The sequence below is a fragment of the Clarias gariepinus genome, chromosome 1 (genome assembly GCF_024256425.1).
Source record: "Clarias gariepinus isolate MV-2021 ecotype Netherlands chromosome 1, CGAR_prim_01v2, whole genome shotgun sequence".
NCBI lineage: Eukaryota > Metazoa > Chordata > Actinopteri > Siluriformes > Clariidae > Clarias > Clarias gariepinus.
In genome coordinates this window covers 32,680,059-32,690,863 of record NC_071100.1, presented here as the reverse complement: position 1 = coordinate 32,690,863, position 10,805 = coordinate 32,680,059, and the positions used below count along the sequence as shown (strand labels likewise).

General features: G+C 38.4%; 1 protein-coding gene across 1 annotated transcript; it reads right to left on the bottom strand.

Annotated features, from left to right (window-relative positions):
• Positions 1-4,940: 4,940 nt before the first annotated feature.
• Positions 4,941-10,518, bottom strand: mpdu1b (mannose-P-dolichol utilization defect 1b). Its single transcript, XM_053501633.1, has 7 exons — positions 10,229-10,518; positions 9,675-9,740; positions 9,437-9,569; positions 8,076-8,161; positions 7,825-7,943; positions 7,602-7,712; positions 4,941-6,252 (listed from the first exon to the last, which is right to left on the bottom strand). The coding sequence occupies exons 1-7, from the start codon at positions 10,314-10,316 to the stop codon at positions 6,130-6,132; spliced, it is 726 nt and encodes a 241-aa protein (XP_053357608.1). The 5' UTR covers positions 10,317-10,518; the 3' UTR covers positions 4,941-6,129.
• Positions 10,519-10,805: the final 287 nt, after the last annotated feature.

Genomic DNA, 10,805 nt, shown 5'->3' with positions numbered 1-10,805 from the left:
AGCTATAAGATGTAAAAGGATAAAACTGGTGAATATTTAAAATAAGCCCCTTTTTTGCAATAATATAATTGTTAAAGTGAGTGAATTCAAAATGTGCTATAAGTGTTACATTATGAATGTATGCATAAATACAGAGTAACTCCAAAGGCTGGTTCCACCGGCATTTTGATATCTATTTAAACAACTTTTTGGAGCTAAAGATGACCTTGAAAATGACACCAAAAGATGAAAAAGAATCAGACCTTACACTACTCAACTCTATCAGTAGCTTATTAGAATTGTCCCAGAACATTACTTTATGTGACATCGTTCTAATGGGTTTAAGAGTCAGTGTTCTTGTATTCAGCATATACATAAGTGCTGAGAAGTCACTTTAACACTTTCATATAATTATATATATATATATATGTGTGTGTGTGTGTGTTTATATAAAAAAACACAAAATGGTAGTAAGTTGGCTGGCGGTTTTTTCATCCAGGGCTTTCTAAGGCAGAGGGATATGTCCGTGTAACTGGCATTTTGTGCTTGTTTACTGCATTTAAGATTAATTTCTGTAAGAATGTCAAACACGTCTGTACCCATCCAAATCTCAGAATGTCACACTGTTCGGATCCTATCTGCTTAGATTCTCTCATTTTTAATTAAGAGCAGTAGTCTATGTAATAAAAAAAAAAAAAAAAAAAAAACTTTTGTAAGTCTGCTTTACAAAAATTTAATTAGATATAACTTTCGGATCTTGTCATTTTGTTTATTACTTTTGGCACAAGATTAACTCCGTAAGTGTGCCATATTGAACCAGAGGAGAAAAGATAAGAGGAGGACTCTCTGAGCAACTTGCAGGGAAAGTTAGTGGGACTCATCCGTCACAAGGCAGAGGGCTCGAATAATTTAGGGCCAATCGATTTAAATCTCTCCTCTTTCTTCTTTTGAAAACTCTCCTGTCCTCCCCCTCAGTGCTCTCCCATCCTTCTCCGGAGTGAAAGCGGCTCTTGGGTCCGGCTCGTAATTGGCCGTGTCTGAGGCAGATTGGCCGCCGCTTTTCAGCTCGCAGGTGTGCATAGTAAAGGAGCCCAATCCTGAGCGCCTCCCCTGCATCGCTTTGTTCCCTTTTTAGCGCTCCCCGCCGCGCAGAAAATTAGTGTTGCCGTCCTCTCCCCCCTCTCCTCCGCGGACTTTAACCCTTTCACCAAGCTCCGCTATTCTCATGGAAATACAAGAGTCCGCTTGGGCTAATCGGAGGCCCACGGGAGGGGTGCAGGGCGCGCAGGAATCATGGGATATATTTCGTTTTAACAGCCGCATAACCTCGCCTGGGTGATGTCTAACTGGAGTCTGATGTTTCCTCTGCTTTAAAACATTTTTGAATTCATTCTTAGATATGTCAGAGCAAGGAAATGAGCAAACCGTATTTTCATATCAGGCTTATCAGAGAGTGCGCGTCGCATCTTTACTAAAAACAACAACAACAACAACAACAACAAAACCCCAGTCGGTTATTTGCATGTGTCTAACCAGTAATCTGACGTAAGCACATAAACAGAAATGATAAAGCAGCTGGAAGTTGGCCAGGCATGTGCGTAATGTTGGAGAGTCTTAAAGCGGGAAGCAGGATTTTCTCCTATAACGTGAGCGGTCTCATAGCAACAAGCAGCCAGGCTTCAACAAGTGGTTACCATGGTTTCCGCAGGCCGGTAAGCAAGTGCGCGGGGAGATTACGACAATTAGCGGAAGCTGCGATATAGAGGGGTTAGTTAACTGGAGTGGGGGTTCGCGGATTGTCCAAGAACAGTTTGACTGCGGTTTTTAGATTAGCATAAAAAGTTCCGGTTTATCTGCCACCGATTTACGTCCATATCATGTCATTGCTGTATACAGGGAAACAAACATTAAAGGTTACCATGGAGATGGGCGCGTATTTACCTGCATTCCTAGGGAAGACTACAGGCCGCGCCTATTCCGCACGCACGACACAGACACACACACACACACACATACACACGTAGAGGGAAGAGAAACTGAGGCACTGTGTACTGTTAAGATTTCTAATTTATCCAATTGAGGGATTACAAACAGGAAAACATTTCCAAAATCAGGGTAAAATGGTGAAAAGGACAGGTCTTGCCCTGCACTGCCTCAGCGTGCCAATGCTCGAACACATACTAAACCTAACAAATGAACTGAATTAGTTTCCCAGGCCTTGATTTCTGGATGAATGCGAGTAAACATTGTTTTTTCCCTTACAGGGGAGAAAAAAAAAAAAAAGAAAAAAAAAAAAACTTTTAATAAGAAAATTCTCTATCGTATACTATCAGATCAGTATTATAAATCCAACAAAGTAGCAAAATTACTATGTTTAAAACCTGTGGCTCATTACAAAGAAAAAGACAAGACAAGACAAGAAAAAAAAGTTTAGGCTTATTTAACTATTTAGATGGGTTTCAGTGGGTGGCCTAATTTTTTTTTCTTACTGGGTAAAACTCTTGGGTCTCACACCACCCCCCTTGATTTTTTTTTTCCTAATTCAAACAATGAGTAGTGATTTCTGATAAGGGTAATCACGAATCTGTGTTTAGAGTCAGTTAAGTATAATGAATAAAACTTACTAGGCTACATTCAATCTTTATAAAGACTACATGTCTAAAAGAAAGGACTAAAGATTATGTTTTGAGGAACTTTTAGTGAGTGCAGAGAGAGAGAGAGAGAAAGAGAGAGAGAGAGAGAGATACTCGATCACTGACTTGCACAATGCGTTGACAGACTTGCCACAAATGTTGTTTGCACGCAGGTGAGTGAGTGGGCGTAGTTTTTTTTTCCTTGTCTTTTTACTAGAACTGTTTCGGTTGGTTGAAATGCCACCAACGCGGTACACATACATGTTTGACTCACCCTCACACAACACAGCTGAACATTGCTCTCACGCAATAGCAGTGCAGCTCTGCAAGAGGAGGGGAAAAGATCTGACCGATAACATCTGTTATGTCTGGCTGTTATGGGTATGTGTGGACATCCTTCCACCTTCCTATCAATAAATGTCAACAATCAGTGTTAAAGCAGCCATTTAACAAATAAGGATAAACTGAACTGCATCCAGCCCTATTGAGCTTTCCTTAATAAGAAAACTTAAAACTGTTATTGGACAAGGGCATGTCTTTGCTCAATGTGGGAGGGAAGTTTCGCCAAATCTCTCAACATTTGCTGTCAAGTGCTGCATTATTTATTTTTATTTTTTTGCTGCCAGATTGGTGTGGATGACATGTTTAGCTGATGAGGCGCTGTAGGTTTGCTTGTGTGGCTCGTGATCTGATCAGACACATGGGTTCCTGCAAGTAGCTGAAACATAAAGACTCAACTTCAAACGACTGGCAATGAGCCACACACAAACTTCAACTATTCATTTGCCTCCACACTGTCAAGCTGGTGATATGTTATCACGCTTAAGATGAGGCAGTTTTCCATGTAACAAGTCTTTTTTTGTCCGAAATAAAGCTGAAACCTACGTGTTTATTCTAAATATACACAGTGTATAGGTAGAACTTTTAGGAATACAAGTACACCCAAACTTGTACTTTGGTTAGATCATTAGAAGAAAAAAAAAATATTACAATAAAAATCTAATTAAAAGTAAACAATTTTCCGAACTCAAGTAACTAACACTGTGAATGATCCATAAATTTAAACTTAAATAAAAAAAAAAAAATAGCAAAACCATATTAAAAAAACATCATTTGTTAATGATGTTTGGTATTTGTGTTGAAGGTTAAGACTGAGAGTGAGACAGAGTGATTTAGACTTAAAGGTATGAGGTCAGAGCCCACCTTGGTTAGCACCTGCAGAGGGCATTGACAAACTATGTGTACATTAGACCAAGGCTAATGCACCCAATAATGTTTGCCAAGTGTGGAGAGAATGACTGACAACTAACACTAATGAGCCACACCCTGGACTAGACTGGTCCTGCAGCACCGACGAAGAGGGAGGGGAGACGCGCAAGCACACACACACACACACACACACACACACACACACAATTCCACGAATATAAGAAATGAAAATGAAAAACATGCTTACTGGTGTTAAATTTATAATATCTTATAACTTCGCTCTCTCCTCAGTGGTGTGGATTATATGTGTGTTTACATTCATTCATCTTTTTTGTTCAGCCAAACAAGAGATTCATAAAAAAAAATAAAAAAAAATCTGTGACAAACCGGTCTGGCACACGAATGTCTGGCCGTTATCGTCACCAAACAAAGGTAGGGCAGTAGTGTGTTCCACTGATTAAAAGATATGAACATAGAAAATGCACTCTCAGGTGGGGAGGAGATAACATTTGGCCCACACACCGAAGAGATCTGAACAGCTGTGCTCAAAAAATGAGAGATGGAAAAGTCGACGGACCATGCACTAGAAGAGAAGCCACCCCAAGACCTCCCAAGAACACAAAGGTGATAAGACCAAGTTTATCTAAACACATTTCACTATCACACATCTCTCCCTTTCATCCTTCTATTTTATTCTTAATTTACGGAAGTTAACAGATCACACTTCCTGTGGCTTATTTTAATGACACCTTTTTGTCAGGTTCAAGCTTGACTGGGTTTATTGTATTAGCAGAAATATTCCTATTTATTTTTCTTGCATGGGAAGTTCTGGGACGGAGATTGCTTGAATTGCTCTGTTGGTTTTACCAAAGTCACCCTAAGGGGAAAATGCCAGGAAACTCATGAAAAAAAGCATTCCATTTAGAAAATAAACATTTGCATCACTGCAGCTCTGAGTGACACAAGTGAAAGTTGTCAGTGGGAACTGAGAGAGAGTTTAATGTTGGTTTGAAGTGGGATCACAGAAGCTATTGTATGAATTGGGGGAGAGATTAGTGTGTGCAGGTAACTGGCAGGCAACTTGCTGCCCTCTACAGGCTGAATGCATCAATAACCACACACTCCTCTTAAATTAAAGAGCACAAAGTTAAAAATCATACACTGGCGCTGAGTTGTTTATCTTTTAATTCAAAAGATGAATTCATAGTGTATGTTGGTTAAACCACTGACTTGGGAAAATGGAAAAGACTAGAGTGTCTATGGACTGTTCACAGAATTCATTGTATCCAGTAGTTTAAATAATTAACAAAAAAGCCTATAGTACCAAGGAAGCCAAGTGTCATAACATTTCTAGGGACAGACTAACACAATTCCAACAGATAATTTGGTTCATGAAATCCAATTATTTGCAACCAACCAATCAATTTGGTCAATTCACCAATTTGTTCATCCTTCAATATAGACAATGTTACAAGGACAAAGTGCAAAAGGCATTATTCAAATATCCGCTGACAGTTTGACATTTTTTTTTATCTCCATTTGGTTATGACTGATTATCACTAAACTAAATAATTTAATTTCATTCTAGGAAAAAAGAAAATACCAGAACTGTAGGATTTTTTCCTGTATGAACAAACTGTTGAAAAAACACTTATACTTGATGTGTAAAGCCATTATATTAACCCCATCTTCGACAACAGCCTAATCTCATGATAAAATTCTAGTCACATTGTATAGGTGGCCATTTTTCTCATTTGTGATGGTTTACCTTAGCAGCTTCTAGAATAATTCAATATATAGAACAATTAAGCAGTATAAACAATAATCCCAACAAACAGTAAAAGGAATTCCCATGGTGCATGGGTTTCTAAATATGAATAAAATTTATCATTTCCCTGAGCTAAGGAAATTATAAGGAAATAAGGAAAACTGGACAAAAAAATTGGCATTTTAACCTAAGATGTTATTCAGTCACCAATCATTAATATAAGGGTCCTTCTCAAGTTTCTTTTGGTCCTGTAATTTAGGCCACAACAGTTTAGGTGTAAATAGTGTAAAGGTGTAAATAGCCTTCTGTGTAGAGCACTACAGGAGTATCTCTAAACATACTACTTGCCTAAAGTGTGTATGTAGCAACTCTCTGAAACCTGCTGCTTTAAACAACCAATCTCAAGAGAAATCAACATCCTAAAATCCCATACAAAGATTTCATTCCAAATTTACAAAGTTGCTCAAAGCAGCAAGTTAACTGAAGTGGACAGAAAGCATGAAGAGCTTCAGATCCTCCATTGTTTTCTTAAAGGCAGGTCTACTCAGCCTTCTTCTTAACAACTGGACTGACATTCCAGTAATACAGAAGCTGAGCAGCGATCACACCATTACAGCAGGATGAGATGATATAAGAAAGAGCCATCAGGGTGTCACCTGTCTCCTGTAGAAACATACAGGAAAATAAAAGACACACAAAAAACTGTGATATCAGGTTTCTCCTGGCAATTAGGGTTCAGTTGCATTAGAACACAGCTGGATTACAGTGTACAGTACTGTGCAGAAATCCTGAGCCACATATTCCCACATATTAAATGAATTAAATTATACAGATTAAACAAAAAAAAAAAAGGAAACAAATCTTTTACTGCAGCAGCCTGCAACGTGGCCAAGGATACATAAACAACTGATTTTTAAATTGTAACAACCTCAACAGCAACCTTACCACTCACCATGCAGCATCACCATTACACTAATCTGTTTATTTTTTCACAGGTTCACACCTTAAGTTAGATGGGTTTTTATGCTTGAATGATTTCACAGGTCACGGTGTACCTTAGTGCCAAAAACAAACCTCTGAGACTGGTCAGGTACAGAGACTGGACTAGATATAGGAAGCAAAAAAGTCCTTCACGAAGCCGGGAGAACATTAACATTAACATAAAATACTAGATAGAAAACTCACTTTGTCCTCCACATTCCACCTTCTAAATAGTAAAACTTACATTATATCTCTCTTCTGATCTAATTGTTTACTAAATTAAATTATTCATCTAACAAAGAAATGTATACTCATCTTATGATCATCATCTCGTGTACCAACTCTGAAGATGTGTTTGGCCAATCGGCTAATCTCCTTCCTTTGGAAAAGCTTACGTATTACTTACAGAACAAATCTGATTTATTCTGCCGGATTTGGGACCCTTTGTGGGATTTAGTTAAACAATCAAAACCATAGTCCTGACCAAATTTTTTTTCTTTTGCTTTCTTTCACTGGACTGTTTTACTCTTGGCTTTTTTATGATCACTCTTTTATATTAACAGAATATTGTTTGCTGGGTATCAATTGTATATTAATCTGGCTCTGCTATTTTTCTGGTCTTGTTAAAAAACGAGAAAAATATAATAAAAAAAATACAATAAAGTCTGGCACAGTAATTTATCTATTTACATGCATTGGTAATCTATATCTAGATTATATCTACTTGCCTTTCCTTTAGCCAGACAAGAATATAGTGTTAGGTTAGACAAAGTATCGGCATAACAACAATTAAACATTTGTAGCCATCATATATAATCACAGAAAAACAAAATGCTCCTGGAAAAAAAAATGTTGTGGTTACAGCAGAAGATCAGGGTTAATGGCTTGCTTAATGCATAAGGGCTTCTTCCTAAGATTAACAGTCTCGAATCTTACCCATATTCTAGCTACATATAGTACATTTACAGTCTATACACAAGTAGAAAGCAGAGAAGAGGCTAACATAATCCTGATGTGCTCTGCAAGCCTACCTGCACTGTAGTGAATATACGTGCAAGGGAACCAGCAAACAGCAAGAAGACAGAAATAGCTGACAGCTGTCCTGTGTGGCCATTCTTGTAATTGGTACCTGCCTGAATAAGCTAAATACAAACAGATTTCAAAGAGTTGATTTAATGCCTTCATTTTCAGACTTTTCAAACACAGTATATTTCGGCATAATTCAGTTAAACATTAGGACGAGAAGTCACACACCCTTCCAAAGATTATAGCTGGCATGTTGGAGGCTTGCATGGTGGTGACAACAGACATGGGGGTGATGGGAGAAATAAGGACAACCAGCAGGACAAAATAGATGACCAGGAAGCTCAAGCCTGCAAATAGCCACACAGAAATGATTAAACTGGAGATCATTTCTCATCCTACAGATTATTATCATCATCATTTATATATATATATATATATATATATATATATATATATATATATATATATATATATGTTACCTTTGACCGTGCTTCCTTTATAATGCTGGATAAGAAATCCAATAGCCACTGTCTGCAACATGAGGAATAACGCTTCACCCCAGGCACTGAAATTAAAAGTGCAGTTAAAAATCAACAACAAACCCACAAATAACCACATTAATCAAATGATATAAAATGTTTTAGACAACTTATCAAATATCTAATCCGCATACACTAATCAGCCTTAACACAACCACATGCCTAATATTGTGCAATTTCCGCTTGTCCCACTTACACAGATTCATAAAAAGCTTGGACTCGATCATTAAAAGGTATCTGCCAATTCAAACTATTTTTTTTTTCCAGGTAAGCAACACACACGCATGGCCATTTAAATGTAGTTTGAAAAAAGAAGGGTGACTCTTTAGACCAGGCCACCTTCTTTTATTTCTCTGTGGTCCAGTCAACGCTCATTTGCTCACTGTCTGCACTTTCATCAGGAGTGGACAAGGGGTCAGCATAGGCACCCTGACGAGTCTGTGTCTTCTCACACCTTTCTATCAGAACCAGCATTAACTTTTTCAACAATTTCTGTTACTGTAGCTCTTTTGTAGGATCAGACCAGACATGCATCAGTGAGATGTTTCCTGTTTTAAAGAAAACAACTTTGAGAACTTATGCTTAAATTGGTTAAGGGAACTTCCATGCACAAAATTCCTCTATTCAGAACACCCTGCTATGTTACCAACACAGACATCACATCCTCCATGCGTTGTTCTGGTAATGTATGCACATCAGAAACCTGTTGCAACTACTGTGAAAGTTCCACACCATCACACAATTCACACAAATTTTAGTATTCTACCTGCCGTCTACCAGGAAGCTCTGACGAACTTTATGCTTCCTTGTGCTGAACAGCTTTATGGTGATGCTGAAGTCATTTTCCAGCAAGACTTGGCACTTGCCCACACTGCCAAAAGTACTAATCCCTGGTTTAAGAACCATCGTATCCCCGTGTTTGATTGGCCAGCAAAAAAAAATTACAGCATCTATGGGATGTTGTGAAGATAAAAATGCAAGACACCAGACCCAATAACGCAGAAGAGCTTAAGGCTGCAACCAGAGCAATCTGGGCTTTCATAACACCTCAGCAATGCCACAGACTGATGGCAGGGAAATACAAAAAAAACAAAAAACTACATCTCAAAGTGGACAAAGTGAAGTTCTTTGGCCTTATACATGTGTGTACAAAAGAGAGCAAGCAAGCACAGTGTTTGCAAATCAGTGGTTCACCCACTAAACTGTCTGGAAGGTACAGTGGTGATCATATGGTGTCAAGAGGTCAATGTGTGTACAACAGCTTTTGGGCATGTCAGTGTGACAGTGTGTCAGTGGTCTACCTGAAGGGAAAGCTTTTGGCGATACTGTAGGCCATAGTGCCTGTGATGGCGAGCAGCTCCAGCAGCACAGATTTAAAACTCAGTCCTTCTGAACTCTTAGCACCGACCAATTTCAGGATCTGAGGCAATTTTACTGTGTACAAAAGTAAAACCATAATAAGTTAACTATTACATTAAAAATAGTACAGGGGTTAGTTAAAAAAATTAAGAAATGGTAAAAGCGGAGGCATATATTTACCAAGTACTGAGCCGAGAATGATTCCAATGCCCAACCCCTTGCTAATTATTATCTTCAGACAGTCCACTGTGGAAGGTTTGTAAAGTACATGATCAGACACAGTATATACAGTGGCAGTAAATGTTTATAATGTAGAATGAAAGCATGTTTTTAACTGAAAGTAGAAAGCACGAGCCTGAAGCAACCAATGAGAACGTGCCCTGTGTAAAGCCACGCCCACAACGTACACAACATACACAACTAGCCAAGGCGTTAAATATCTGTAACTATGGAAACAGCGTTGCTCTTAAATAATAATTTAAAAAAATAGACGCTTTCAGATTGTAAAAAAATGTGCATCTTGTATAATTTGGATAATTTCTCCTGATGAACTCTAGTAAGGATTATACAAGTGACACTGACATCAAGGCGAACGTTAGCACGACAGCTAACACATTTTATTCAAATAATAAGTTTAGAATTGAATTTAGCAGAAAATATCGCTTAAGTAAAAAACAAAATGAAACATGTTCAAGGTTGTTTTTTTATTTTAATTTAGGCGTGATCAGGCTTACCGTGCAGAAAATTAAAATTCAGGAAGAACTCGTCGTAACATTTTTCTGGCATTAAATAAGTCACCAGAATGTCTTTGAAAGGCTCCATGAATGAAGGAGGAACAGCCTAAGCAAACGTCGCAGATGTAACAAATGTGAATCTCTCTCTCTATCAATATAATTCAACTGACAGACATTCGCTAGTCCTACAGCCAGAGACCAGAAACCTGACTGAAGTCCAGCATCACTGAAAACGTACTATATCACTTATTTTAAGTCATTAAGAGGAAGTGAGCACGAGTTCAGCGCAATTTCTTCTTCTGTCAGGTTTAGACATGACTGCAGCCTGTTACTGCCCCACTGAGGTTCACACGGGTACTACACCTTTTTTTTTGTAGACGTGTAAAAAAAAGTTAGACATGCGATTAAATAATTACTAGTCTTTTTTAAGGCAGCACGATGGCTTCGTGGTTAGCACTGTTAAGTTGCACACCCAGGGTTGTGGTTTGATTCCCACCTCAGGAGTTTGCGTGTCTCCCTGTACGCAGGTTTCCTCCCATGGAAACTACATGTAGGAATAGGAAATACAGCAGGGGAC